The sequence below is a fragment of a genome, unplaced genomic scaffold, assembly GCF_019419815.1.
Source record: "Pyrus x bretschneideri cultivar Hongxiangsu unplaced genomic scaffold, Pyrus_bretschneideri_v1 Contig1, whole genome shotgun sequence".
Lineage (NCBI taxonomy): Eukaryota > Viridiplantae > Streptophyta > Magnoliopsida > Rosales > Rosaceae > Pyrus > Pyrus x bretschneideri.
The window spans coordinates 2,816,875-2,844,608 of NW_025999390.1; the positions used below are offsets into that span (position 1 = coordinate 2,816,875).

At 38.3% G+C, this 27,734-nt stretch overlaps 5 protein-coding genes across 5 annotated transcripts; 2 read left to right on the forward strand and 3 right to left on the reverse strand.

Moving 5' to 3' along the window:
- Positions 1-5,656: 5,656 nt before the first annotated feature.
- LOC103952828 (copper-transporting ATPase PAA2, chloroplastic) lies at positions 5,657-11,336 on the reverse strand. The gene is made up of 17 exons (XM_009364519.3): positions 10,679-11,336; positions 10,506-10,583; positions 10,261-10,358; positions 10,085-10,138; positions 9,743-9,829; positions 9,427-9,591; positions 9,192-9,302; positions 9,031-9,099; positions 8,743-8,852; positions 8,434-8,539; positions 7,867-7,933; positions 7,588-7,667; positions 6,996-7,447; positions 6,715-6,889; positions 6,323-6,454; positions 6,092-6,242; positions 5,657-5,942 (listed from the first exon to the last, which is right to left on the reverse strand). Exons 1-17 carry the CDS (start codon positions 11,319-11,321, stop codon positions 5,854-5,856), a joined length of 2,667 nt encoding a protein of 888 aa, XP_009362794.2. The 5' UTR covers positions 11,322-11,336; the 3' UTR covers positions 5,657-5,853.
- A 915-nt stretch (positions 11,337-12,251) lies between these two features.
- Positions 12,252-13,771, forward strand: LOC103952817 (ylmG homolog protein 2, chloroplastic). The gene is made up of 3 exons (XM_009364507.3): positions 12,252-12,562; positions 12,962-13,161; positions 13,355-13,771. The coding sequence occupies exons 1-3, from the start codon at positions 12,284-12,286 to the stop codon at positions 13,581-13,583; spliced, it is 708 nt and encodes a 235-aa protein (XP_009362782.2). The 5' UTR covers positions 12,252-12,283; the 3' UTR covers positions 13,584-13,771.
- A 1,494-nt stretch (positions 13,772-15,265) lies between these two features.
- LOC103952806 lies at positions 15,266-17,460 on the reverse strand. The gene is made up of 2 exons (XM_009364497.3): positions 17,229-17,460; positions 15,266-16,124 (listed from the first exon to the last, which is right to left on the reverse strand). Exons 1-2 carry the CDS (start codon positions 17,302-17,304, stop codon positions 15,499-15,501), a joined length of 702 nt encoding a protein of 233 aa, XP_009362772.1. The 5' UTR covers positions 17,305-17,460; the 3' UTR covers positions 15,266-15,498.
- An 836-nt stretch (positions 17,461-18,296) lies between these two features.
- On the forward strand, positions 18,297-20,638 carry LOC103952797. The gene is made up of 7 exons (XM_009364488.3): positions 18,297-18,529; positions 18,636-18,672; positions 19,676-19,746; positions 19,838-19,932; positions 20,058-20,125; positions 20,242-20,349; positions 20,425-20,638. The coding sequence occupies exons 1-7, from the start codon at positions 18,319-18,321 to the stop codon at positions 20,555-20,557; spliced, it is 723 nt and encodes a 240-aa protein (XP_009362763.1). The 5' UTR covers positions 18,297-18,318; the 3' UTR covers positions 20,558-20,638.
- A 152-nt stretch (positions 20,639-20,790) lies between these two features.
- Positions 20,791-27,328, reverse strand: LOC103952790 (F-box/LRR-repeat protein 15). The gene is made up of 17 exons (XM_009364475.3): positions 26,539-27,328; positions 25,916-26,177; positions 25,673-25,805; positions 25,103-25,202; positions 24,813-25,010; positions 24,464-24,734; positions 24,269-24,367; positions 24,093-24,181; positions 23,870-23,969; positions 23,610-23,780; positions 23,078-23,230; positions 22,740-22,900; positions 22,437-22,635; positions 21,795-22,243; positions 21,633-21,696; positions 21,292-21,378; positions 20,791-21,204 (listed from the first exon to the last, which is right to left on the reverse strand). The coding sequence occupies exons 1-17, from the start codon at positions 26,937-26,939 to the stop codon at positions 21,124-21,126; spliced, it is 3,018 nt and encodes a 1,005-aa protein (XP_009362750.1). The 5' UTR covers positions 26,940-27,328; the 3' UTR covers positions 20,791-21,123.
- Between the last annotated feature and the right edge of the window lie 406 nt (positions 27,329-27,734).

Sequence of the window (27,734 nt, forward strand, 5' to 3'; positions counted from 1 at the left end):
TTTTATCACCTGGCAGGGGACCACATGAAACCAGAATTATGTTCCATATCGTAAAAAATTGAATTATGAGTTTTAGCATTATAAATAGAAACTCATCCTTGCAATAGTAAATGAGTAAATTGAATAAAGCGACAAATGGGAAGTGGAATAATAGAATATTACGAATTTACACATGCTAATTATAATATAATAGCTGCTGAAAGTGGGGGATTCCGGCAAATACCAAAAATAACAAGGTAACAACTGTTTGGGTAAAAAAAAAATAGGGAGATTAATAATAGCTTTCATATTTAGATGTTCTCATTCGACTTAATCGGTTCTTCTTCCCGTAACGATCTGAATCAACTATTTTTTACATCATTCTTTAAATAACATCTCTCAAAAATTAAATATGGATCATTTAATCACATACCAATTGTTCAAAAAACAGCGAACCATATCAAGGCATTCTTTAAATAACATCTTTAAAAAATAAATATGAATAATTTTATCATCCAACAATTATCTAATAAATATGGCGTATTTAGTTGATTTTTATAAATTGTCTATTAAAATAGAAATTATTGTTGGCACTCTAAATTTTTTATATTTAGAAAAAGAAATACTAAATAAGATAAAATAAAATTTTTAGAATGTCAATATTAATTTTATTTAAATTACTTATAAATTAGACGATTTTAATCATCAAGATAAATAAAATCCAAAAAATTAAAACGATAAAGTCTTTTTCTTTATCAGAAAACCGAGAAAGTCTAAACTTGAAAATTGCCAATGTCCACTAAAACCATATACACATATATGTATACATACGAAAAATTTTAACATGTATTGTACCAACTTATCTTCCGACCGCGGAATCATACAGAAATTTCTTCGGACAACAAAACTGGAAAGAATGCCAAGCCCATTTCGGCCTCTGATTTTTACTCCCTCCTAATCCTAAAAGTGAAAAGAAAAGTTACTCGCTTTTGTCCTTTTACCTCGGGAAGGCAAATTGTAACCGTCCTCTCATCTCTTAACTCGCCGTCTGACACACCGCCATGATTTCGAACATGGGTCCCGCCCGTTGGCAAAAGCCTGGGCCGACTGACGACAGCCTTTTGACGGCCTCCGTTAATCGGACGTCAAACGCTGTCGCTTTCACTCGTCTGTCCTTTCAGTGTTGTAGTATTACAGGTGTAATTAAAAAGTAATTTTGCGGTTAACAACGATTTAGGCGTTTCGCTAATCCACGAATGTTTCCCGGATTAGAGTATGTTCCTTTTAAAGCAGCATAACCCATCATTAACCAAAGAAAGATAAGGAATCAGCGAACCAATAAGAGCCTGCCACGCGGGATGAGAATCTGAGTACAATCTGACCAATAACACATGCATAGGGCAGGGCAATTTTGACCTCCAAGTCATAGTGAAATGATTTCTGCTGTAAATACATCAACGATGACTACGCACGGCTAATCCAAATGAGTCATGATGTTCGTCGGATTATTTTGTGAGGATTTTGAGAATTTGTAAATCGTGCTCGTTCATTGTATAATTATAAATAATTTTGTTTAAAAATAAAAATAATTTAATAAAAACTGATTGCATGATGTACGATAAATAGATATGATTCACGAATTCCTATCATCCTTACCAAAAGGAATCGGGAGAGGATCCTATTGGAATCCAAAGTATCTGGCTATCCTAAGTTGAAGTCCTTAATTTAATCACTTAAGTGATTTTTTAATGGTTGCATTTGTTTGTTAAACTTATTTAAAGTATGTACGATGGTTAATGAATGATTGTATTAAATATATGAATGTATTGTAGCTGATCAAGGATGTTTGATGAAATTGTTAATGCAATGTGTAATTTCTTATTGGTGGGTATCCCTGGTGGTCAGCATGTGCTTTCTAGCCACCGGTCGAGCGGCGGCACTTTTGTTGCTGGGAAAACACGACGGCGGAATTGTGTGGTATAGAGCCACGAAGGATGAGAATGGTGGTTGGGTCCTGAGCTAGATTTTTGTAAAACTGCGCGGAGGGTGCACTTTGTTTGGAAATGGACGGGAGGAGCAACGGCATGAGGAGTATGGATCTGGGAAGAAAATAAGGATTAGCTTTTCTTTTAATGAAATTACATAAATATCTTCAATTAACCGGTCTATCTGTTACTAATACGTTCCATTAATCATTTTTTTAAATATTAATTTTAACGGGTGAGTTGGGTCCAAAATGCTACCTCCAGGTGGGGCCACGACTCATGAACAGAGTGGACGACCGATTGTACCCAAATCTTCACTTCTTGAAGATGCTCTAAAACAAATGTAAGAAGTCATTAAAATCACAAGTGAAAATTTCTAATGGAGATTTTCTTGGAAAAAAGGTTGATTGGACATGCAAGATGCCAAATATTTTTCGAAAGAAACTGAACGGACCCATCAGGTTTCCAAATTCCACTACTAAATAATGAGTTTATAGTACTTGTCATAAAAAAAAGGATGAGCATATCGTACATTTGATTACAATCTTTATGTTTTCATAAATAAGGATTGCATGATAATATTTTTAAATTACCAATAATAGTTCTTTCGTCAAAAATTTCATCTAAAAAAATTTTGATTGCGCCTCAACAATATCAATTGTACTTAAACTGTTACATAGTTATAAACTCATAGTCGGTGATACAATCATAGTTACTATCGTTATTACATAACTGTGCATGAGATTTTCACCTTATACGGCCAAAAATAATTATAGGATTGTATCAGTATTCTTTTACGAATCTTGATATTTGTAGGATGGATAATTATCAGCCGAAGTTTAAATTAGACCAATTGAATTTAGTCTGTTATAATTATTTTAATTCGAAATTAAATAATAAAAAAACTTTTGAATTGATCTCATCCTTTCTTCAATTCAACAATCTAAGAAATAATTTCTAACGTATTTTGAAAATTTATATAAACCAGTGAAATTATTAATTAGATTTATTTATAAGAGGAGTGATTGATTCTCAAATGTTCTTAAAAGGGAAGAGATTTGGGATTTGGATAAAAAATCATTGATAAAAAATCATGTAGCCACAATTTTTTCATTTTTTATATTTTTCACGTAAAACGATGGTATTTTACTTGTAAAAATATAAAAAATATTCGCATGATTTTTTATCAACGGTCTGTATTTGTTAATCCTTAAGATTTCAGAAAGGAAATTCGACGAGAATCCAAATCTAGAGATTTGTAATGATAGGGAATACAGAACAAAGCAAAAAATTAATAAAATAAAGAGGAAGAAAATAGGAAGAGTTGGAAATGTTGGCCCCCAAATCACATGCAAGGCGTTTCAGCATGAAGAGGCCTTCTCAACGGTTGCTCTCAATCACGTGCCGCATTAAATGTTGTGTATTAAAGCTTAGTGGGCCACATGGTCTCAAGAAAAAAAGCAAATATTAAAGGTTGATGGGCCCGACCCGATTTTGTTCTCAAGGTTTCACCACCCGACCCACAAATAATAATTATAATATTATTTCAGAATTAAATCTCTCCAATTTGCAAAGTGATAATCTATTGGAACAAGACACACACAAAACACGAATTTATTGTTTTCCCCCCATAAAAATCTCTCCAATTTCCAAGTTGTTTCGTAAGGACGCTCAAACTGAGTTAATCCTATATGCATTAAGACCATTTCCAACCTTAAGTTAAAACTTAAATTTTTTAACCTATAAATAGTTTTTCTCACTCAACTCTTATGGATTAAATTTTTAACCCGAAATTATTAGAAAAATGAATTTAAAATATTTTTTTTTCTTCAAATAACTTAAAAAAATAGAATTATGTAGACTCTCCTAACTTAATTTTATGAACATTTTAATTTAAAAATATTTAGATTCCGATAAATATTTAAAATCACTAAACCGACACCATGAAACTCATGGAACACTATGGAAAAAATGAAACACATAATTTTTTTTTTATAATTACTTTAGTCATTAAATTTAAATTTGGATTGTTAGATCTTTTTTTTTTTACCATTGGATCTGATATTAGATTTTAACTGGTGGATTTAATGAAGTTATAAATATAAAATTAAAAAAAAATACATATATGGTGGGTTAACCCCACTAACTTAGGGGGAAATGAGTTTTGGGTTAAAATTTTTATTTATCTCCAGAGTTGGAGTAAGTTGAAGTAAATTTAGAACTTAAAATTTGAGTTTTAGTCCAAGAGTTAGAGTAGATATAAGTGAGCTTAAAGTTGGAGTACTTTTTACGTAAAAAACAAAAAAACAAAAAATTGGAGTACGTTCTTGTTCATAGTTTTCCGTTTGGGAGGTAGATTGTCTGTCCTCCTGTTTGGATGTTATTCTCATTCCCTCCTATTTTGTGCGGTTACGGCTAGGTTACGTCAACATTTTATATTGATTTTTTTTATAAAGATAATAAGACAAAAAGCAATAGGAATATAAAATGTTGAATTGACTTAGCTGTGACTTGTACAAATAAAAGAGGATGAGAAGGCATCCAAACAGGATGGCAGCCTTGTTCGGTTTTAGACAAAAGTACGAGTCGGGTACGCGTCCTGTCTGCCTGGCTAGCCATGCAAGCTTTTGCATCAACTTAATAATTGACTGAACGTTTGGCTGGTTGGAACATGGCAACTGGGACACAAGGACATAAGAATACACCGCATTATTTTCCCAAAACGAAAATAAAAATATTACACTACGTCGAGAAAAAAAACAAAATTGAAAAGTAATTGACTTTTTACATGTAAAAAGTCGATAAAAATTACTTTGGCAAATCTTCGTTGTGAAATACAGACGATAATGATAGCTTGTTAATATGACTTCAGAAAATTCAAATGAAATCCAATGAGAAAAAGAATAAGCTTGGTCAAGACACCGTCCTATAAAGGCAAAAGCTACGAGTTCGAGCCCTGTGAATCGATGGACAACCCGTTATTGGTGAAGCTAAAGTTTGTGGGTATATAACTGCATCGTATATAGTACCAACTAGCGTCTTTTTTTGGTACTACAACCTGGATGTCTTTTTCCTGATATGTAAATCCTAAAAAATACCTCCAGGATCCACCAAAACTTCACCATCTTTGAAATGCAAACAATCCCTCAACAGCCAAAAAATATTTTGAACTCAAAGGTTCTGCGAAGGAGTGCTCATGAGTTCAGTCCGAGAAGTTCATCTCCCGTATTGAAACAACATGAGTGTATTTGGCATAAGGATATACCGATACGAAGAGCCCCTAAAGACGTATATTACGTTTGCCGGATGGTGCCACCATCGCCTGAAATTTCTCCGCTGCTAAATCAAACGACATGATTCTTGTATGCACCGGTGCTGAACTCTCTGTATATTCAAACTCTAACCATTGCAAGAACCCACAACAAGCCCTCTATGAAACTGGTTCAGAGTAGGAGGTTGAAGCTGCCGGTTTTGATGCCGTCGACTGTGTGGCTGAGGTGGTTTTTGACAAAATAAGAACTGCATATTAAAGCTCGCCGCGACTTGGATGCACACAGATATTGCGGTGGAGATTTCTCCGAAAGCTGAGACAGTTTCGACAACCATATCGTATTGAGCGGTTCACTTAGTTGTGGGGATAAATACTACTAGTTCGTAATGCTAAGTTAGATTTTCCTGTTTGAATGTCGACATGTTTTCTAGATTCTGGCGGGCTTTATTGATACTGTATAGGAAATATTATCAATTACATAGATTCGGGTACGACACAATAAAGAAGCAATAGCTTTCCTGTTTAGTTGAGCCGACCATCAATAGGAAAATGAATTACACGAACCAGATTATTCAACTTGAAGTCTTGGACAGACCGGCATCTGCAGCGCTAGCTTAGCTAACTCTTTTTACTCCCGTTGGATTTATGGAGCTGTAGAAGCAATGAATTGGAAACTACAAATATTGAGCTCAAGGCCATCATCCCGCCTGTAACAAGCATTAAGAAGGATATATCAATTTCTATGCAAAAATAGTCGTACGCAATGGCATGTTTTGCGAGAAGTTTCAACGTTGCTGTATGGTCCAGTTCCATTCAAGCAAATATTTATAGGAATGAGAGAGATGATGTTACTCACCGGAGAGTGATGGTGTCATGGCAAAATCATATTGAGGAAGCAGTACTCCGGCAGCAATGGGGATGGCAAATAAGTTATATGCGATTGCCCAAGATAAATTTTGATACACTTTTGCCATTGTTGCCTGTGACAGTTCCAGGGCGTCTACAACCTGCGGGCAACAGCTTCCGTGGTTTAAGTATAAAAATGTAGAGAAGCTAGTAAGCCTTGTTTATGAGACTGTAAAATTACTTGAGATAATTTGTTTCCGAGAAGTATAATAGATGCAGCATTTGAAGCGGCATTTTCTTGCCCCTCAATCTGAAAAGCAATCCCAACATCCGCAAGTGCCAAAGATGGTGCGTCATTTATGCCATCGCCAACCTTCAGAAATTTAGATGTGTCAGTTTGAGCATCAACTCCAGAAGGCCTAGTTAGAGCTATTCGACATTTTACCAAAACCGCCATCGTGGAAACAAAAAGAAGTTCCATAAAATAATGGTTTCTCATTATAAATTGGTATAAGTGTGTGAGGCCACTACTCTATGTAGCTCCCAGCAACAGAGATTTACCACCGTTTTATGATAGCTTTGGCATAGCACAAAACATGTAAGAGAATTAGATTAGTGATCAAGGATGGTTACCATTGCAACGTGATGTCCTGCATCTTTAAGACTAGAAATAGCTCCAGATTTTCCCTGTGGAGTCAATGAGGACTTGACAAATTCATTTTCTATTCCAACAGCTTTCGCTATAGTTGCAACTGCCTCTTCCCTGTCTCCGGAAAAGAGGACAGTTCTGATACCCTTTTGCTGGAGTCTTGCAGTCAGAGAAACAAAATGTCAGCACATAAGGCAGAAAATAACTTGCTAACAATAAAGTAGAAAGATGATGCAGGCTATCAGATTGTAGGTCAATATATTACCTATTTACAGTATACTCAGCATCATGACGCAGGCTATCAGATATTGCGATAGCACCGATGATGCCTTCTCCTTCACGACCAACATATACAATCGTTTTTGAATAACTTGAAGGTGTTATGCCTTCTGATGATTGGCGCACTGTATGTTCTAGATTCGAAAGATCAGACACATTGGCTTTTGCCTGGAACCGTTGATGGACCCATTCCAAGCTACCAACTGCAACCAATCGGCCATCTACTTCTGCTAAAGTTCCAAAACCTGGTTCTGTTAATTGCCTTCTTGTGACTGGTATACTCATGTTCAATGATTTTGCTTTATTTAAGATAGCCCTTGCAATTGGATGTGATGCTGTATTCTCCACTGCAGCAGCAATTTGAAGAATTTCGGACTCTTCATACATGGAAGATGCAATACCAGAAACAGCAGGTTTTCCTTCTGTAAGAGTTCCTGTCTGAAGGTTGAGGTTTGGAGTGAGATTTCAGATTCACATATAAGCTCTCTACAGTGCAATGCATAACTTATTCACCATATCCATGGAACGTGAGTGCCAGTTTCTGTGTACGAGCATGATGTTCAGAAATGTAAATCTACCTTATCTAAAGCAATATAATCTACGCTGGCTAAGCGTTCAAGCACATCTGCTCCTCTCACAAGGAGTCCCTGCCTTGCTCCTGCTCATTTTTTCATGCAGTAAAAGTAAAATCAGAACTTTCCAGAACTACATTAATGTCATAACGAGTCATAATTGTAAGCATGTTTGAAAGGGCCAGCAGCTAACTGCAGCTCTCTTTTGACTAAACTGTCACATTCAAAAGTGTGTGTTATATGAGGAATAATATGCAACATCAAAGAAAATTTTAGGTGGTGTACCGAGTGAAGTCCCAACTAGGATTGCTGTAGGTGTGGCAAGACCCAGTGCACAAGGGCAAGAAACAACCTGCAAAAGAAACATGCATGCTTGTTTGAAAAACATAAAGGATAGGTTTTCCATATGAGATATATTCTCCACCAACAGGAAATATGTCTAGTAATTGGCAGATAGTTCAGAGAGAAATGAAATGGTACTGGGGTTGCTTAATCCAAATAAGGGATAGCCTTCGTATTTTAAGAGTAATGCTACCAGCACCAAAATAAATCCCAAATTCTACATGCAACCTGAAGTCACAGTATTTCATATTTGGTCACGCCTGACTTGGGTCTGATGTCAACTTCCACATATATGGTGACTAAAATATGGGAAAACAATAGTGCCTCTATTAGTGGTTTTATAAATTAATCGGTAATTATCTTGTTGGCATGATTACACAATTTTACCTACAACCTAAGATACAAATAAACCAACTGCCTAAATCATTTTTTTTTTTAACAACAGTGATTGACAATCATAAAACAACACCTCCAAAGGAAGTCAATTGATTCATGGAACGTCATACTAACCAAGACATCAACAGCAAGTTTCAAGCTCAACAGCAATGGATCTCCATCTGGCCCAGCAATATCGTTGAGCAAAACATCTGGAAAAATTTGTGTTCCAAAGTAGTACCTGGACACAAATTCAAAGCATAAGTATGCATGACTGGAAAGAACCATTTGGTACTCATGCATGACAATGTTTTCACTAGTCAAAAGAAAGCACGATGGTTCTTCAATATACATGAAGTTAAATAATCTTTTCAAAAAATAGCTCAGGCCCAACAGTTGTAACATGTGTGAGAGAGAGAAAGAGAGAGAGTGACTACCACCTACCAAAAAGCAAATGTTGTAGCTGATAGAGTCATTATACTGTATACAAAAGGTCCGGCTATTGAATCAGCAAGCCTTTGTATGGGCGCTTCATGTCCTTGAGCATCCTCAACCTGACAAGTATGACATCATTAATCGACTAACAAGTAAGGGTGCCAAAGTTAATTATAATACACAGACAACATCAAACACAGAAAATTTCCTTGCATTATTAACCTTTCCTCAATGTGGAAAAGTGTCTATCCTCAAATCATCTGTAACAAATTGTCCGTGTGAAAGTAAGTTACTTACCATGCGAACGATCTTGGATATCATTGAATTGGAACCAGTTGAAGATGCTTCAACCCGCAGAGGACCATCCTGAAATATGTAAACAAATGCCCTCATGCTTTAGGCATGCAAGGGACAATCTAATGGAATTACACATCACTCTCAAGCTAAAATAAACATACCCAGTTTATTGTTCCAGCTGAGACAGTAAGGTCTTTTTCCTTGAATACAGGAAGTGATTCTCCTGTGAGCATGGATTCGTCGACAACACTTCTTCCAGCCACAACTCTTCCCTGTTGAAGCAGTTTAGTTTCAGAAAACACTTAATCACAAGTTTACATGAACATTCAAATTAGACAAGTAATTGAACATTTGTTTTTTCAGTGATGGTCTCTGCAGACAATCCAAAATGCTTACATCCACAGGTATGGTTTCTCCTGGCAAAACCAACACAGAGTCTCCAACTAGAATATCATCAGTTGGGACTTCAACGCAAATTGCATCAGAGAAAAGTACACTGTTGCTGGAGGAATCATTTTCCGAGGAACCAATTACGAGTCTTGCTTGTGTGTTTATCAGCGACTGTCAAGCACATTCAAATCAAACTTGTGTTGGTATACTATCCACTATAAAATAGTGAAGTATAAATGAAGAAAAGCCACATCATGCATATATCATGACTAAAATGTATCAAATTTTATTTTTTCTCTACACGAGCTAGATTCTAACTTACCAAGAGTTCATTCATATCACTAGATGCCATGATCCTTGCCCTCTCCTCAAGAGAACGTCCTAGGAGCACAAAACCAAGAAGCATGACCTGCATACTAAAAGAGAAGAGCTTTATGTGAGAATCTCATCAACCAAAGATCTTTAGTATCTATATAATTATGTCACTGTAAAATGCAGGTTCTCAAGCAAATCTAGGCATAAGAAAGCCAAGAGAAATGCAAAATGGGATACCAAAAGGCTCAAGCTTGATACGGGATATCAACTACTTCTCATAGGATCGTGCAAAAAGCAGAAAATTTCATAAATGCTAAACAATACAAAGGTTGAAAGCAAAACCAGTCACCGGCTCATCGAAGAACGCCGCATCCCATTGAAGCCCAGGGTTGAGAAGAGAGACCTACATGAACGAAGCATTTAAATTTCAAAACTTTAACACCAAAACAAATTGGAACCAACTTGCATTGAAGTGAAAAACGAAGAATCAATGCTAGTTACTAAAACAAAAAAAGAGGGACTGACCGCACTAATTGTAAAAGCAGCAAGGGATCCGAATCCCACAAGAGAATTCATATTTGGTGATCCTTTCTTTAAGGCTCTCAGACCATCAAAAAGCAAGTCTGCCCGAAATTAGTTTCAAAAAGTTATCAGCAAATGCATGAAAAGTGAAAATTTGTTAGTTTCTACAGCAGAAAGCACTTCTACTTAGAAGATTGCAATCCAAATTTACTGAAAAATGCAAGTAAATTGCAGGAAGATCAACGAACCTCGGCCAGGTCCCAACAAAGCTCCGGTAGCTAAACCCGCCTTCACATACGAATTATGCAGCAGCTCCCAAAACGATCCTATTCCAATTGAAACCAAAATCCATTGTCGAAATCGAAATGCACCAAGTTAAACAAAGTTGGAAAGAGAGCATTTTTGGTTGTTAGTAATTTACCATGAGCAGCATGAATTCCAAGAGAATGCAAAATGTGAGAAGCATGCGATCCGCAGCACAATGCCACTAAAGTCCAAGCTAAAATCACTCTGTTCCTGCTCTTCACCAGCATCTCCTCCTTCTTATTCACCGTCTCCTTCCACTTCCTCACGCTCTCCGACACTCCCATCCCGGAAGCCCTCCTCTTGGAAGCGAATCCGCACTCCGTCAGCCTCCCCGCCAGGCTCTCCGCCGCGACATCGGCGGCGACCTCCGGCCTCAGCTTGATCGCCGCCGTCTCGGTCAGCAAGTTGACCGCCACCGAGTCGACTCGGTCGTCGGCGGAGAGAATAGATTTGACTCGCGAGACGCAGCCGCCGCACATCATCCCGGAGACATCGAGCAGCACCGATGCCTCGGCGGGTGGATCATTCTGGACTTGCTGAAGCGGCGCCGCGGCGTCGGCGGAGGTCTGGAGGGAGCTGCGGAGGGTGAAATTAGGGATTGATTGTGGGCGGAGGAGGTGGTTGGAACGGCGGCGTTGGGGGAGGTGGTGGGGCTTGAAGTTGAAGGCGAAGCGGTCAACACTGGAGGAGTTGGTGGTGTATCTGAAGAGGAGCTTGGGGTCAGAGGAGGGAGAGAGCCTCAGCATACTGTTTATCATTGCGCAGATTCTAGAGAGAGAAAGCTTAGTTCAGAGAGAGAGAGAGATCTGATAGAGAGAGAAGAGAATAACGTCAGTGGTGGAAGATGATGAAGGGGAAAGGTAGAGGTGGTCGTTGAAAATGAGTAAAATAAATGGCGCTGGAATTAAATTTAGTTTGCCACGTCGGATTCTTGCCCAACTCGTTGTCGGCTAGCAGCTCACCTCGTGTAAAATGAGCTCGGATACAAAATATTAAAAAAGAGAGTAATCATTGTAGATTAGTTTTTCTCGACCTCCTTAAGTAATATTTAAGTAATAATTCAACAAATAATTCATAAACTTTGGTCTAAATAAATGGTATTTGTAGTATTACTTTCTTTTTTTCAAACTATATGATCTGACAGTTGATAATTGAATGTTATTTTTAAATCACTAAAAACATGTTCAATCACTATGACCGACTCTCATCTTTATTCAACTAGTAGGTCTCACAATCTGGATAGTTAATTGTCACATTGATTTATAAAAGATATTCTAAATTTGGTTTACCTAACTTTTCTTTATTATTGTCATTTAAAACTATGATTTAGTGATATTCTCCTTCACTTGTAAATGAGAGGTTTTAAGTTCGATTCTGGTAAAAAAAAAATTTGAACCACATTATTGTTAGGAGTCTTAGCTTACTCTCTTTCGGTTGGTATAGATAATATTGTTTGTTCAAAAAAAAAAAAACTTTTCTTTATTACTATATTATTGTTAAGTGGGATTTCCATGTATTTCTTTAACACAATAATTAATTATTGAAATATGATTAAATTAATGAACAGCAAAATACCAAAGAAAAACGAGTGGAGAGGAAACGTCGTCGTTGGAAGTACACAACGCCAGGGAAATACAACACCAATTATCCAAAAATAGTCTCCCCTGATCCTACGCTTTATCTGGTTCAGCTTCTGCTTCCTCACCACCACCGAACGAAAATGGCTCCCAGCGAGTCGGCCTCCGCCACCGAAACCCCAAAACCTCTGGCACCAAGCTTTGGAATGCTACTTTCTTCCACCAACTTCGCACCATTTCTCAGAGCATCACCGTCGTCGTCATCCTCCAAGAAGCCCCATTTTGTTCTTCCCGACATTCAAGCTTCGATTGCATCCGCCGCCGATAAGTGCTCCCAATTGCTTCACTCTCTGGTTACTCAAAACCCGCTTCTCAGCAAGCTAATCTCTTTGCGCTGCGAATTTCAAAGTATCTGCCACCAGGTATTTCTATTTCCATCTGCATTATTTCTTTCATGATTATTTTCGATATTAATGCAACTATGCAATTGTAAACAATGCTTCCATTTTCTTCTTTGAGCTTTCCGATTCGTTAATATCGTCACACTTTAGAGAAAAACACTTCGGCTCTGATACCTTAGAGAAAAACACTTCAAACTCGATAATTTTGAGAAAAAACACTTCAATTCCGATACTTATAAAAATAAAAAAAAAACACTTCAAGCCCGATACTTTGAGAAAACACTTCAAGCCCGATACTTTAGAGAAAACCACCTCAAGCCCGATACTTCATTGTCGGTTAGAACATGACAAGTGGTTATGATTGAACTCTTTGAAGTGTGTTTTTATTGAATTATTGTTGTTGTTGTTGTTGTTGTTCAGATTGGGTGCAGGAAGAACAAGCAGGTGAAGGCTTTATCAGCTCACAATTTTGCGGCGGTTTTGCCGGGAGATTCAGTGGCGGGGCTTGTGGTGGCAAACGGCATCTCCAACTTCTTGAACTTGTACAACACTCTCTTGGTTGTTAGGCTTGTCCTCACCTGGTTCCCCAACTCCCCTCCTGCCATTGTTGGCCCCCTCAGGTATTGTAATGATTTGATTTGGTTGTCATTGCTTGATATGTTACGTTGTCACACTATGAATTAGGATCTAGGACTGCACAGTTCTGTATATTCTACTTGATCAATGCTCGTAATTTATAGTTTGACAGCATAACATGACCGATTGTTGGGTAAGAGAACGTCAAATTGATTATGATGTGGATTTGATGTGCAGCACAATATGTGATCCGTACTTGAACATATTTCGGGGGTTAATCCCCCCACTTGGAGGCTCATTGGATCTCTCTCCCATTCTGGCATTCTTGGTTTTGAATGCCTTTACAAGCACAGCTGCTGCATTACCTGCAGAGCTTCCAGCATCACCGTCGTCAGTAGCTTCCAAGAACTCACGGCTTCTCCTACCGGAATCGCTAATCTCTCTATATGTCAAAAGAAATGGATGACGAGGCTTCAGGGCCACAACAGCACAAAGAGCTCGGGCGGTGTCAATTAGGTTTACACACTATTATTCTCTTGTAATATCGAGTACCGAACATTAATCTTACGGCCTTTTTTCTTGGTTTTGTACTTGGCTGAAATTGCACAAATTTTTTGCCTAGCATAAAGATAGTGGTGCTATTGATGCTTTTCATTTGTTGCTGTCTAATTTGAAAATGTAAAAGCATTTAGCATTCGACCCCAAGCCAACAAGGTTGCTGCTTTGCGAGGGGTGGAGAGGGAACGTCTATCGTACACAGCCTTACCCTTACTTTGCAAAGAAGTTTCCACGACTCAAAGTCAAACTTGTGACCTTTTAGTCACAAATACACAACCTTTCCTTAGCAACCAATGAATGAATATGCAAGTTTGTATATTTGCCCATTTCTTGATGGATTTGAAGTGGACATTGTTGAAGTTTAGTTTTCACTTTTCAGGTCCAAAGAATGATTCCCAAAACCAATTTTCATGGATAAATATCGTGGGGCATTGAACTAGAGGAGGAAACCTACCTGTAACGGGGACGCCAATATGGTGCTATCCTCGACCGACTAAGCGTTGTCATGTGAAAGTAGCACTACAATGTCATTGTTCTTATCTAACTTCCTGCCTAGAAAAACGTTCGAACTAAGAAGTCATATAGGCAGCTCCAACCCCTCTTTGTTGGGTTTAGACTTTAGACCTAAGTTGATTTTGGTAGTTTTGTCGCTACCCAAATCTTTTCCTTGATAAATTGATCAAATTTTAGTGATATTTTCAACTAGGCCGACGACTTTAACATTTGTCTTTTAGCGTATTGCGCTCATGTGAGTGCGAAAAAATTATAAAATATTCAATTTAGAGTAGAGATGGTTAGCGTCAGATTTGCTATTCTACTCATACGGTAAGAGTCTTTGAAAATTCATGGGAAGCATGAGGAATCTGATTCCATTCAGCCACAACCAGTACAAATCATCTCTAAATTTTTGTTATTGGAGAATAATCTTTCCCACTCAGCCTTGCACTAGAGCCTTCGTGTTTAAGCTGATAACTTCTCCTCTTTCAAAGAGCATCCACAGGGGACTTTTCACCTTTTTAAGCTTCATAAGAGATCTAAGTTAGAGAACAGAAGGTGGTTTCTCCCGACTCTCCTAAGTTGGTATCATAAAATGGAACTTGGAGCGACGTGGAGGACGAGCAGGTTTTCATCGTACGAGAAGCTGGTGGCGATAGGGTTGGGCCTTCTAGCCGTGCTTTCTCCTCTCTACATCGACCGCAGAACTACAGATGATTCAGAGCTTGATTCGGAGGAGCCTATCAGCTTCGCTTCTTGGCTGCCTCTGCTGCTCTTGGTGTTGATCTTGGCCATCGCTTTGTCGCTTTTCTTAGATAGAAGCTTTTCCAGGTTTGATCCTTATTGGATTCACAAAGTTGGTGGTTCTTCGAGCGGCATAACAATAATTCTCATGGTTCTGGCTTTGGTTTTGAAGTGTAAATCTTCCATTAGGAACTGGGACGCTTGAGCTCAGATCTTTTGCAGTAATTGCTCGTTTCGCTGTGTAATTTGCTCTACGTTATGCAGAACAGAGTTCATGTATTTGTGTATATAAATAAGAGTTAGCAGCTTCTTCTCTGCATTATCTTTCCAGTCATACCAAATTACAAAAAATTTGAACCAAATAGATTGTTCATCAATCATCATTCATCAGTAATATAGAATAAATGCTTCTTGGCAGCCATTAGCCAATAATGTACTATTTTACAACTGAAGAAAATGAATGGCATTGATCGCACCGTTCAACTCTACATACAACGAATGCCAGAAACAAAACCCAAATTACAACAGACCAAAGGGGTTCCCAGAAATAATTGGAAAACAAATCCAGTATCTTAAAAACATGATCACAATCCAAAGGCATACCACATTGCAATCAGAGCCGTGGCAAAAAATGGCCACAGATGACTGCTTCTGGACCAATCATTGGCACCACTGGCCGGGTGATTAGATTCGCTGCAGTCGTCATTAGCACCACTAAAGCATCCGGGCCTTGTTATTTTAGCCTCACCTCCCTCCGTTACAAAGCTGCTGTTAGTTTTTCCACCGCTGAACAGCACACACCAGAAATATGGACCTTCGCCATCACTGCCACTCGCAGCAGCTCCCACTTCAGTGTGGTTCTTATTGTATAGAATGTCCAAGCCCTTGCTGTTTTCAATCAAGATTGTTGAAAATGCTTCGTCAGCGTGGACATATTTGGACTGGCAGCCAATTAAACGACCGGTGATTGGAGTGAGGGTTGAGGGTTGAACACCACAGTTGGGAGCAAATGTTTCGGCAAATGCAGAATCAGCAGGCTTCTTGGCATCAGTTCCTCCTACAGCATCGCAGTCACCTTCATACGCTTTTATGTACTGCAGGGCAATGCACGCCAAACCCTGGTTGCTGTAGAGGGATGATACTTTGTGTGCAGTTCTGTTGCTGTTAATTATATCGACTAGCTTATCCGCCGGGTTGTTAGTAACTTTGACTGCAATTTTCATTCATTAAGTCGGAGTTTATAAGTTTTTGTGAGCCTCAAGCACAATAATACCGACACAATGAATAACGAAACAAAAAGGAGAGATGTTTTGATCCTGACAAGAATACACTATTTGAGAGCATGTAACTGATAAGTCAAGCAGAAACCAAAAAAGCGAAAATCTGAACCCAATGAAGCGAAAAACAGAACACCATGAAGTGAAAAACTGAACCCCATGAAGCAAAAAACCGAACCCTAATGATGCGAAAACTGCCCCTATGCAGTGTAAAAAAGGAACCCAATGAAGCAAAACAACTGAACCTAATGAGAAGTGGGAAGCGAAAAACTAAACCATGGAGATTCTAAAATGTATCAAATTCGTATATGCACAGCATCAAATTAGGGGGAAAATGAATCACCTTAGTATTAAATACGTCCAATGCCAAATTTAGAAATCGAATTCTGGCAATGTTATTAGTGGCATTGCATCCCAATTCAGAACCCTCTGAAATCTAATCTGATGTTTTGGTCCCCATAAAACAAATCTTCAACCGAAGAGAATATTCAAATCTAATCAAAATTACAAGAAGCGGGATTCGAACTTGGATACAGAGTGGGGAGCAAACAGCTCTAGCCAACTTGGCTACGCCTGCATTCAACCGTCCCCTTAAACATAAAAATCCAAGATCTAAAATTCTAATATTGCTATGAAAAGAAGCAAGATTGTAAATTGAAAAGACTTGCCACCAACTAGATCGACCGGCTTAAAACCTAAGCTCTGGTCTTTAACAACGAAGATCTAAATCCAAAATAAACTCCAACCCATAAATTCACAGACTTTCATGCAGATACATAGATGAAAAGTGCATCCACATTGGGAAAGTACATCAAAGACAAGACATTCAAAGTTCAAACTAAAGAAACAGAAACCCAACAACCTTAAAGCAGCAGATCCAACAATTAGCACCCGCATAGAAATACATGTTCCAAATCTGAGACAGACATCACAAATTTTACAACATTTTCTACTTACATTGTTTTCTTCCTGTAAAAAACATGCATAAAGATGGAAACTTGGAATATATTTGCATTGAAGATTTGCAGGACACTTACTTTGGGTACCAGCTGAAGCAGAGACGACAAGAACAGAAACTACAAGAAAGAGAAAGAAAGTGCTGTTTGCCGCCATTGTTGCTGAGACTCAGGGGAGAGAGAGAGAGAGAGAGAGGGAGAGAGAGAGTTAAGGGCAGGAGAGGATGAGTGAGTGAGTGAGTAAGGTGTCGGCCTCACTTGGGTTGGAGCTTTTACTAGAACTGGACAGCTATTATTTGCAGGACCCTTCTTTTCTTCATGTTTTTAAAGAAAAAAAATTTCAAAAAAGAAGAAAACTTGTGTTTGTGGGTTGTGGTTGTTGTGGGGTCCTTGTGAGAATGGTATGGACCACCAACCGGGTCACCGGGTTGAACCCGTATTTGGGTATTGGATCTGTTGGTGTTCCTTCAAAGTTGAGCCATTTCTCACAACCACATTGCCAATCATTGTCAGTTTGGTAGACAACTGCTTTGCGCCATTTTGTTACGTGGGATGTCCAAACAACGCCTTAATTGAATTTAATTATCACCAATTATTGGTAGTTAATATAGTTTATGAATATGGGATATGAAGAGCATAATGGCATTTAATTATAATGGGTGAGTAGTTAGTTTAATATTGTATAGTAAGCATTCACATTGAGTTCAAACATTATTCCAAATATTGAATTACGAATTGTAACATGAAACTTAGACACTTTTTCTTTTAAAAAAATCGGACTATCTAGGGATTTCGATATGACAGTTTATTTTTTTGATGTCCGGAAAGATCCATAAAAATATTTCAACCTCTTCTAATTATCATTATGTAATTTACAAAAGTAAAAAATTGAACTCAAAATGTATTTTGTAAAATACGGATCTAAAATTTGTCATCAATCCTTACCCACTAGCGACCATGAAACTCACACTAGTTACGTCAGGTAAGCACATTGCCGCACACGACGCACGATACGCTTCAATTCATCAGAACTTACAATTACAATAATGCCCTTCAACATAACCCTATAGAAATTGTTAAACAGAGAATTTTCAAGGGCAAGTATGGCAATTCAGCATAGTCGAACGGATAAGACTCGCAGGTTTCTTCACAGTTGAGCTGTGTCTTGAGCATGGCCACGCTGAGCAGCACCGCGCACGTTAGCACCAACCCCTTCAGCTCCTCAATTGTCCCTCTCTCACAGCTCGTAAAGGTCGCCGCAGCATCAAAGAAGTCGCGGCGAGTGAGGTGCGCATTGCCACCCTCGAATTGGCGGGAGAGCAGACGATTGGTCTCCATCTCTCTCTCTCTCGCCCTCTCTAATCTGCTCCTTGTCCCTAACCGTACGGCTCATAAATCTTTATTCCCTGTTTGGCAGCAAAGAAAAGTAAACACTCTCTTTGATCAAAATTTAACTCAAACCACGTTGTATTATTGGGTTTAATGCAGCTGCTGTTGCCGGCGGATTCGACAAGTATGTGAAAAGGTAATTACAATTTTTACTTTATTTAATCAGTGTTTAGCTATTAGTACATTATCTTTCGGATACATCATACAAGCTTTAAGGTTTAGCTTTGGGAGGGGGCTAAAAGCGCTTTTGGCAAGCGCTTCTGATTGCATTTAATAGAAGGCATATTTGTCTGTTTGTTCCCTCAACTTGTATGGAGCTTTCAATTTTTTTTCTGAATTTTAATTGTAGCCGATTACCCTCTTGAACTTTTATAATTAGCTAATTTTCCTCTTGAACTTTAGTTTTAGTTGATTAACTCCTTGAACTTTTATAAATAGCCAATTTCGCTTATGACGTTCGATTTTAAAAAATTTCATCTAATTTTCCATCTATCTTGATCACGAAAACATCACATTACACCTGTATGAAGGCAAAAAGGATGGAAACTTGGATGGATGAAAAATTGAATGAAAGTTTTTAAAATCAAACGGCAATAGGGGAATTGGCAATTTATAAAATTTGAAAGGGTAATCAGCTAAAATTATAGTTCAAGGGAGAAACTAGCTAATTATAAAAGTTCAAGAGGGTAATCCGTTAAAATTAAAGTTAAGGGAGGAAATTGGCTGCTCTATACAAATTTAGGGGGCAAATCAACAAATATCTCTTAATAGAAAAACTTCCAAGAAAGTACTTGAGTTTTTAACAAAATTTGAACGTGTTTGTCATAAAAACAGTTTTGCGTCTTATGAGCAGAAGTGTTTTTAAAGAATCAAATTCCAAACGATCCTATGGAGGACAGGACCATTTGGGAATGCATTATGTACAAAGCACTTGTGGTCATAAGTGATTTTGCTAGAAGCGTTTTTGTTAGGATTACATCATTTTATTCTATTCAATCCAAGTGCTTCGAGCTCCAGAAACAATTTTATGACCTAAAAGTACTTTTTAAGTTTTTTTTTTTTCTGCTAGACGCAGTTATTATAAAGCGCTTTTAACCCATGCAAGTAGCACTGATCATACCTAAATATGATAAACTCAGGAAGAAGCTCGACCCTCTCGAGGCTTATGTGTCGCCAGTCATACTCACCCAATTACAAATCAAGGACTTGGGTAATTTCCTTTGCCTTTGTTTTCCTTCTTCATTCATTTCTCTAATGTCATTTTCGACGATTTATCGAGGCTTATATGTCAACAACTGCAGAGAAATCTCTGGAAGGTGATCAACCCCAGTTTGCTACTTGCCGGTCTCTGCTGCGTTCAGGCCCTGCAGCGTCCCTTCGCATAAATATTCGAGCTGTAAGTTGAGGATTCCTTGAATACCATCAGTCTTCATGCTTTTTTTTTTTCCATTTGCTTTATGTTATTGCAGTTTTTATGTGATAAACTCCTAAGAGCTTTGGAAATGTTTTCGGGAACTATAGGTGGCGCAGTATGCTTCAGATGATGGTAATGGGAAGGCTGCTTCGAGCGATGTTGATCAATGTCTCAGGTACCATTGCTTTCTTGACGAAACTATGCTTCTTCTGAACTGGGTACAGGAGCAGTCACAAGCTTATGACCGATGTCAACTAACTTTTAAGACGGAAATTGTTTCAATTTTTGAAGGGCCTTGGAGGAACTGGATTCCTTGCTTTTGCACGCAACAAGGAACGAACGAGCTCCGGTCAGTTCGATGAAGGCACAGATTGATACTGCCCTTAATGCGTTGGACAGGTGAATCTTTACCTCCCATCTTGTTTCACTTACAATGTCAGTCTCCGATTTTCTGAAAACCCGTCTTCTTTGCAGCCTCCTCAAAACTGTACCTTCGGAAGTGCTAGACAAGGGGAAGGTAGCGGCCGATTCTTACCGGAACTCATTAGAGAACGCAGATCTTGATATTTCGGACCCGGACCTGAAGCAGTTGGAATCGATATTGTAAATACAGGAGCTATGAAAATCTCCCAACACATACACGGATGGTTTGTATACTTTGTATGGTGATACATTGTTTTTCCTTTCACGGTTCGATGCATTCCTTGTACAACAAGACCTGAAACCAAATCCTTACCGGCAGACGATCCAGGTGTGACAATACACATCTTTGAAATTCCGGTTCAAAAATAGCGAATCCTTGTGGAAATTTCGGGAAGCCGAAAATGGAACTACGAAAAATTAATCAAGAATCGCAATTTATTGTATACACAAAGGCAGTACCAAATTCAGAACCCTATACACACGGTACTCAATCGTTTAGAATTCCACTCGTCCCGAAAAAATCGAATAAGAAAGGTGAACAATAGGTCAACATAAAAGCAAACATTACTTATTGTATGGGTTACGTAAGAAGCCTATGTCTGCTACCTATACTAATACCTAAATCAAATACAAGCACAATCGATGACACCATTTACATACAAGTTCCGGGATCGATGACCACATCTGTTTGCCGGACTACAAGCCGAATCCAATAAGCCCCCGGAAGAAAAGATGCATTTCTTGCTATAATCAAGACTGTTGCAGGCTGCTGAAGATGCGCTTCAAATTAGGGCATGCAGCACGTAATTTCCCCATGCTCATCGTGCTTATCTGTCAATCATCATAAAAGACAGTATTATAAGAGGTAGGTTTTCTTACAACGATATGGTGGCGAAGGAGAGAGAAGATTGTACTGACCTTGGGACAAAAACGAACATCAAGAGTCTCCAGCATGCTACATTTAGATATGGCAGCTTCCACTGCTGCTTCATCAATGTTGCAGGACTAATACAAAATCCCAGCAAGAAAATGAACTTAGGGAGCAGCAAACAAAATAAAACTAATTTTATAGGAAAAAAAGAAGAAAAAAGAAAAAAAAAAGAAAAGATATAAATTTAAGTCTAACCGTACCTCTCTTAAAAAAAATTCCCCAGTTACACTGCCTTTTCAACAATTTGTTTATGGTTGAACATGAATTTTATGTGGTAATGAATATTTTTTTAAGGTGATAATCCGTATTATAACCACAAAATGCATACCTGAAGAAAGAGACTAGTCAATTTCGGACAGTCAAGCTTCAAAACTTCCAAAGAAGTACAATTGCTGAAAGAAAAAACAGAAACGTTAGTAACAAGACAAAACATCATGAAAATCAAGAACCAAACATACAAAGAGATTTTCAAACTAAACAAACAAATTACCTCAAATTAAGGAAGCAGAGGTTGAAACAAGCGACATCAACGTCCTTTAAATTTGCAGAAAGAGAAAGGTTTAATGATGACATGTGGAAACAACGTGCTGCTTGTGGAATGACAACTTTCCTAATATTTGGACAGCCTACACAGTTGAGGTTCTGCAGTAACCGGTTTGGCTGCTCAATTGGAACCTGCACATTCTCAGGTAAAAACATGCCAGATAGGACAGCAGGTTGCCCGGCACTGCTACCCCAATTCAGGTCATGCATGTTCACACAGCCATTCAAGCTCACATGAGTTAAGTGCGTGCAAAAAGAAAGAAGCTCCTCGATAGCAGACTGACAGAGGGTTCCGTAAGACAAATCCAGTTCTTGGAGAGCTGGAAGAGCCCCTTCCTTGTACAGAGGCTCCAAGGATGAGTCAGATAAGTACTTGCAAGCTTGTAACTTTAACACCTGGGAGACGATAAGATCCAAAAAATCATGTCAAAAAATCTGCCCAAGATTCTTCTAATTTAAGTTCAAATTAAAAACAAATCAACAAATTATGAGTAGGAGGACCAACATGCTATGTAAAATATGATATGGTAGGAGGACCAACACGCTAAATTTAACAACAAATCAACAAAGTATGAGTTGTACAAATCACCTTAAGTTTCATACAAGACTCGAAAACTGGCTTCAAGTTCATCAAGAAAGTGTAGGACAAATCAAGCGCAATTAAATTTGGAAGGCAGCGCAAAGAGTAGAGTCCATCAGAACCAACAGAGGGGCATGACATTAGAATTAAAGACTCAATCAGCGGGCATGAAGCAGCAGTTGCAGACAAGCAATCATCCCTAAGTTGACTGCATGTGCAAATTAATAGAGATTTGAGTTTAATTGAGCCTGAAACACTAAGAGCAGAGCGGGCAGGCGGGTAGGTAAAGTATTAATAAGTAATGAAAATAACCTGCAAAAGGAAGCGTCTAGAGACGTTAATAATGGACAATTGATGGATACTTCAGCTAACACGCCACATCCCTTCAGCTCAAGCAGCACCATATTCGGCGCTTCGATACTGAGCACATTCAATTTGGGACATATTCCCAAATTTAGTGACCTAAGACCAACCTGAAGAAAGGAATGAGAAAAGGATTCAGTTTTCTATTGACTGCTTAATGTCAGAATTAAAATGCAGTGAAAAAAGTGTGATAAGCTCATGACCTTATATAAGGGCAACATAATGCATATTGTAAAACTCATGAATTTTCATAAAAATCTATTTACTTTACAATCATTATATCTTACTGGACAAAATGCTGCTCTTTCAAGATGATCACAACCATCTAAAGAAACTTGTTCAAGATAGGGGCAAGTCAGTTCGAGAGAAGTAATTGCCCGGCAACCAACAAGTGAGAGGCTGACTATAGAAGTGCTGCAGAATCGAACTGCGGTTAAGCTCTGGGTGAAGTAAAACATTATGTCAGCAAAAGGAAATATACATACCAAGAGACAGCTGATAACTCAACTGACCAAACAAGTAATTAAGGACGATTCAACCCTCCCTGAGTAACAGACTAACAGTCCAAGTATCAGGGGGAACAAATAACATTCAAAGAGTTTTTCACAATCCCCTACATGATTCAGGGGAATAACCAACAGGTCATGCATTTGTTGACAACATGGTTTAAACTCACAAGTTTATTGCATCAATATACAGTCTTACATAAGAACACATCAAGCAATTTCAAACTGCAAAATTTTATATCATCCCATAAGCCAGCGTAATCATTTCTCAACAGTATTAACTCAGGTAATAAGAAGAGATAAATTGCCAAACCTCACAGTTTTCGAGAACTAATGTTTTGAGCAAAGGACACCCACCACCATCGCTGAAAACATCACATATAGAATTTGTTAAAGATTCACAATCTGTAAGGTCCACTTCTTGCAAACTTTGGCATTGCAGTGCCAGCGTGGTTAAGCTCTCTTGCTTTTGCAGAGCTAGTTTCTGCAAATTCCAAAGACAACTCATTCAGATTTCATGTGTCTAATAAAATGAACGCTAAAAGAATATTAATGGTTCTTCAAAAGACTTACCTGAAGTGAATTTGAAGTGATGTTGATACGATGGAGCACAGGACAGTTAGAGACCATTATTGATGACAGCATGATGCATCGTAGATTCAAATCAGCAAACCTGCAGGATAAATATGCAAGATTAAAAAATTTCTAAACAAGTAAGAGAAATTCTCCTCCCCAATTGGGAAGCTTTCCAGGTTTTTTCCACAAGGGAGGAAGGACTGGAAGAACATGAACTTACTTGCGACAATGTACTAGTCTAATATGCTGCAAGCGTGGAAGATCCAAGTTGACAGCAGTAAGTAGACTGCAATTGTCAAGCTCCAAAACCTACAATGAGTAATAATCAGATTAATATGTTTAAGGCATTCAGCGAGACAGCACAAAAAATACCAATACTTGAGACCGGATTTATACCTCAAGCATGTAACTATGAGATATCGCAACCATTGAAGCCGAAGTAATGCCCTCACAACTGTGAAGCTTAAGAACCGTCAACATTGGCAGTCTTACAGACTTCAAAAGGAAAACAATGCACAGAAGCATGTCAAATAAAACTAAATGCAAATATTGCTAATAAAAAAAGGGCAGCGGAAACCACTACAAACTAACCTCAAGGGATATATTTGGACAGTATGACGCATTGAGAACATGGAGATTAGCACAAGTAAGAGCAATCTCACGTAGAGTTTCATCACTAACACATGAACAATTTGACATATCTAAAGACTCTAATTGAGGGCATGAAGTTGCCGCTGAACGAATTGCAGCATCTGAAAGCTTGTGGCAAGAGCCTATATCAACATCATGCAAAAGAGGGCTATTAAGAACAGCCTGCGCCATGTTACTGCGCTTCAATGACAGAGTTTCGAGTTGCGGACACCTGCAGAAAATCAGATTTAGCACAAAATGTAACCAAGCAGACAGTATGTAACAATTCAATTATAACTAAAAAAATCACCTGATGGATATGCGCATAACACGACATTTTGTTAATTGAAGATGACAGAGTCTATCATGGTTTATAGGTATCTCCTGGATACCATTCCCGAGAGTAGCATCATTGATGATCAAACTTTTCAACATTTGACAGTCTGCCAAGGAATGGAAAAAGATGTCCCCTAGTTGCCCTTTACCTAGGATTAAAACCTCAAGATTCCTGAGAAACAAAAAAAAAAAAAAAGTTACGTGAACTGGAAACTATATAAAAGAATCAATAGAAGAGCATAAATATTTAGAAAAGCAATTTACCTCAATGAAGAGATAGCTTTCATGACAAGCAAGTGCATAGCAGGGGTACCAGAAATATTCAATTCTGTGGCATTGGGATACCGCCAACATATGTCCTCAACTGTAATTGCATATAAAATAGTAATAAGCCCACAATTTTATATGATATTAAAATTCACACACGTTAGAATTTACAAATGGAAACTAAAATTATATAAACTCAACAAACACATTAACCATGTCGCATAAACTATGAGTACTAACCACCCAACTTTTAATCTAATAAATGAATACTTCCCAAATGCATTATCCATATCATATGCTATGCCATAACACAAGCAGTAAAATTACATACAGAAAAAGAGGGTGACCCCAAGCCAACAAGGCTCCCTGCTTTGCAAGGGCATACAAAGAACCAACCAAAACATGGAAAACCACTACACATTTTAGAGGGGGAGAAGACAACATTCGGCCCAAAACACATCAGTGACCAGTGGTACAAATTCTCTACTTACTTGGCAGTTAGCACAATAAATCTTCAGTTTTTGTACTTAATAGCAGTGAACCACAAAAAAAAACAGTAGAACTCACATTGATCCACAGATATACTTCGATTCTCAAAATTCAGACACCTCCAGAAATCTTCATGAGCACTAGCAGATCGCCACTGCCTGCAGACTATTGCAGCTCGGCAAAGATGAATGTGGTCCAAGAAAGAGAAGACCTGACAATAAGGAGAATATGATATTAACAATAGTAATTATAATAACATAGTTAGGACCAAAAGTGATAATAGCCCTTCATTATATGCACTATACGCAAGGCTATGCTTACCATATGTAATAGGTCATCTGTAAGATCCATTCGAACTTCTAAATCTTCTGTTTTTGAGGTGCCACTATTATCCCCTTCATCATCCTTACCACTTCCAGAATCAAAGGGGCCTTCCTCACCACCATTATTAGTAGTAGTATCTTGAAAGAATGTCTCACTCTTAAATGGAACAAAAGAGCTCTGATTTATTCTGTAGTCTCTGTCTGCAGATGAACTGGAATTTCCCGCACCTGAAGACATTGCCATTGCATAATGGAAATCACTGCAAGAAAAAACGTCGTGGACAATCATGAGTATCTTCATTCCCAGCTGACAATCAGATTATACTGAAACCAAATAAAAGATAACCATATACCACATACTCATTAGGTTAAAGTAAATTATTCCCAGCTGACAATCAAATTATACTGGAACCAAATATTCTAAAACATATAAACCTCTAAACTATTAGTAATGAAACTAATCAGTTAATCTTACATCCCCAATTATTCACCCAGTAGCTATTAAAGGTCAATATTTTTGTAACCCCATAGAAAATTACCTAAAATCTACCAATCAATCAACATTGAGAGCAAAACCCACAAAAATTAGAGAGAGAAAGAGAGTTACAGTGAGAAACTCACTGATTAAAGGATTGAACTTTGGCTCGCTTATGGTGCGAATCGTGATCACCACCATCGTCTGCAGCCGAGCTACTCTCGCCTTCGGAAAGCCGAGGGTTCCTAATTGAGGCCCTCAACGACGCAAGAGCGCCAACACACAGAGACTCGTCCCACTGAGCACCACCACCGCGCATTGCCTGAACCATCCCTTCAAACAATCTCAGATGGTCGTCACGGCCGCGCTCATTCCCCACCAGCCCCAAACTCTGAGCATTGCCGTCAATTTCGTCGCCATTCCCAACGGCGACCTCCGAATTGCCGTCATTTCCGAAATCCCCCTCGTTCATGATCGCCTTCGCCTCGCTATCGTCCTCTTCGGGTTCGTCTCCTTGGGTGAAGCATAGGCAGCACCAAATCTTCATGCACTCGAAGAGCAAACCCCTCGGGACCTCAGCAAACCCTAGGTCGCGATCCGACGCATCTCCATCCCCCTTCCGACTCCTCCCCAAAAATTAAAACCCTAATTGTCGCAGAAACGGCTTTTGAAACCCTAGAAATTGAGGACCGTCGATTCGAATTTTTTTTATTTGGATTTTCAATACGAATTACAACACGAATTGATCGATATCGACATTAATATACAGACTTGAATTGGGAAATTGAGAGGGAGAGAGGGAATTTCAGCGGATCTGACCGGGGATCCTCCTGAAAGTGCTTATTTGCGGTGACCTGCTTTTTTAGTGTACCCTCGAAAGTGCTTTTGAAAATAATCTCTCTGTTTATTTTTCTACTTGGAAATGAAACTGCAAGTCTTGCAATAAGAGAGTCTTCCTTACAAAAAAAAAAAAAAAACAGAAAAAGAAAAAGAAAAACAGAAGTATTTATAGTGTCAACATGACGACGTCGTTCCCCTTTGTCTTTATTTTTGTAACTTTCTTATTTGCTTTTCTCTTTCCTTTTCTGCTATTAGTTGTTTGGGCCGGCTAGTAATTTTTTACAAAATGACTTTTGAAAACCTGTTTTGTAAAACGGAAACAACAAATATGATTTAAATTTTGTTGGGAATGTGTTTGACAATTGATTCCGATAATGATTTTAGAGAATTAAAACATTGAAAACGCATTTTGTACCCAATGTCAAAAAATAAAAATAAAAATTTGTATTTTGTAGTAATGGTAGATGTGGTGGTAAGGATGATGGTTGAGATGAGAATGGTG

Excerpts from the sequence above, each read along its gene's own strand:
- LOC103952828 (XM_009364519.3), bottom strand. The coding sequence starts at position 11,321 with ATGATAAACAGTATGCTGAGGCTCTCTCCCTCCTCTGACCCCAAGCTC. Across the intron at positions 10,584-10,678 it reads TGGAATTCATGCTGCTCATG|GATCGTTTTGGGAGCTGCTG; the intron begins GTAAATTACTAA and ends CAATTGGAATAG. Across the intron at positions 7,668-7,866 it reads CCTAGTTGGGACTTCACTCG|GAGCAAGGCAGGGACTCCTT; the intron begins GTACACCACCTA and ends AAAAATGAGCAG.
- LOC103952817 (XM_009364507.3), top strand. The coding sequence starts at position 12,284 with ATGGCTCCCAGCGAGTCGGCCTCCGCCACCGAAACCCCAAAACCTCTG. Across the intron at positions 12,563-12,961 it reads TTCAAAGTATCTGCCACCAG|ATTGGGTGCAGGAAGAACAA; the intron begins GTATTTCTATTT and ends GTTGTTGTTCAG. Across the intron at positions 13,162-13,354 it reads GCCATTGTTGGCCCCCTCAG|CACAATATGTGATCCGTACT; the intron begins GTATTGTAATGA and ends TTTGATGTGCAG.
- LOC103952806 (XM_009364497.3), bottom strand. The coding sequence starts at position 17,304 with ATGGCGGCAAACAGCACTTTCTTTCTCTTTCTTGTAGTTTCTGTTCTT. Across the intron at positions 16,125-17,228 it reads TGCTTCAGCTGGTACCCAAA|TCAAAGTTACTAACAACCCG; the intron begins GTAAGTGTCCTG and ends TGAAAATTGCAG.
- LOC103952797 (XM_009364488.3), top strand. The coding sequence starts at position 18,319 with ATGGCCACGCTGAGCAGCACCGCGCACGTTAGCACCAACCCCTTCAGC. Across the intron at positions 18,530-18,635 it reads TCTGCTCCTTGTCCCTAACC|CTGCTGTTGCCGGCGGATTC; the intron begins GTACGGCTCATA and ends GGTTTAATGCAG. Across the intron at positions 19,933-20,057 it reads TTCGCATAAATATTCGAGCT|GTGGCGCAGTATGCTTCAGA; the intron begins GTAAGTTGAGGA and ends CGGGAACTATAG.
- LOC103952790 (XM_009364475.3), bottom strand. The coding sequence starts at position 26,939 with ATGAAGATTTGGTGCTGCCTATGCTTCACCCAAGGAGACGAACCCGAA. Across the intron at positions 25,806-25,915 it reads CAGATGACCTATTACATATG|GTCTTCTCTTTCTTGGACCA; the intron begins GTAAGCATAGCC and ends CCTTATTGTCAG. Across the intron at positions 25,011-25,102 it reads AAAGCTATCTCTTCATTGAG|GAATCTTGAGGTTTTAATCC; the intron begins GTAAATTGCTTT and ends TTTGTTTCTCAG.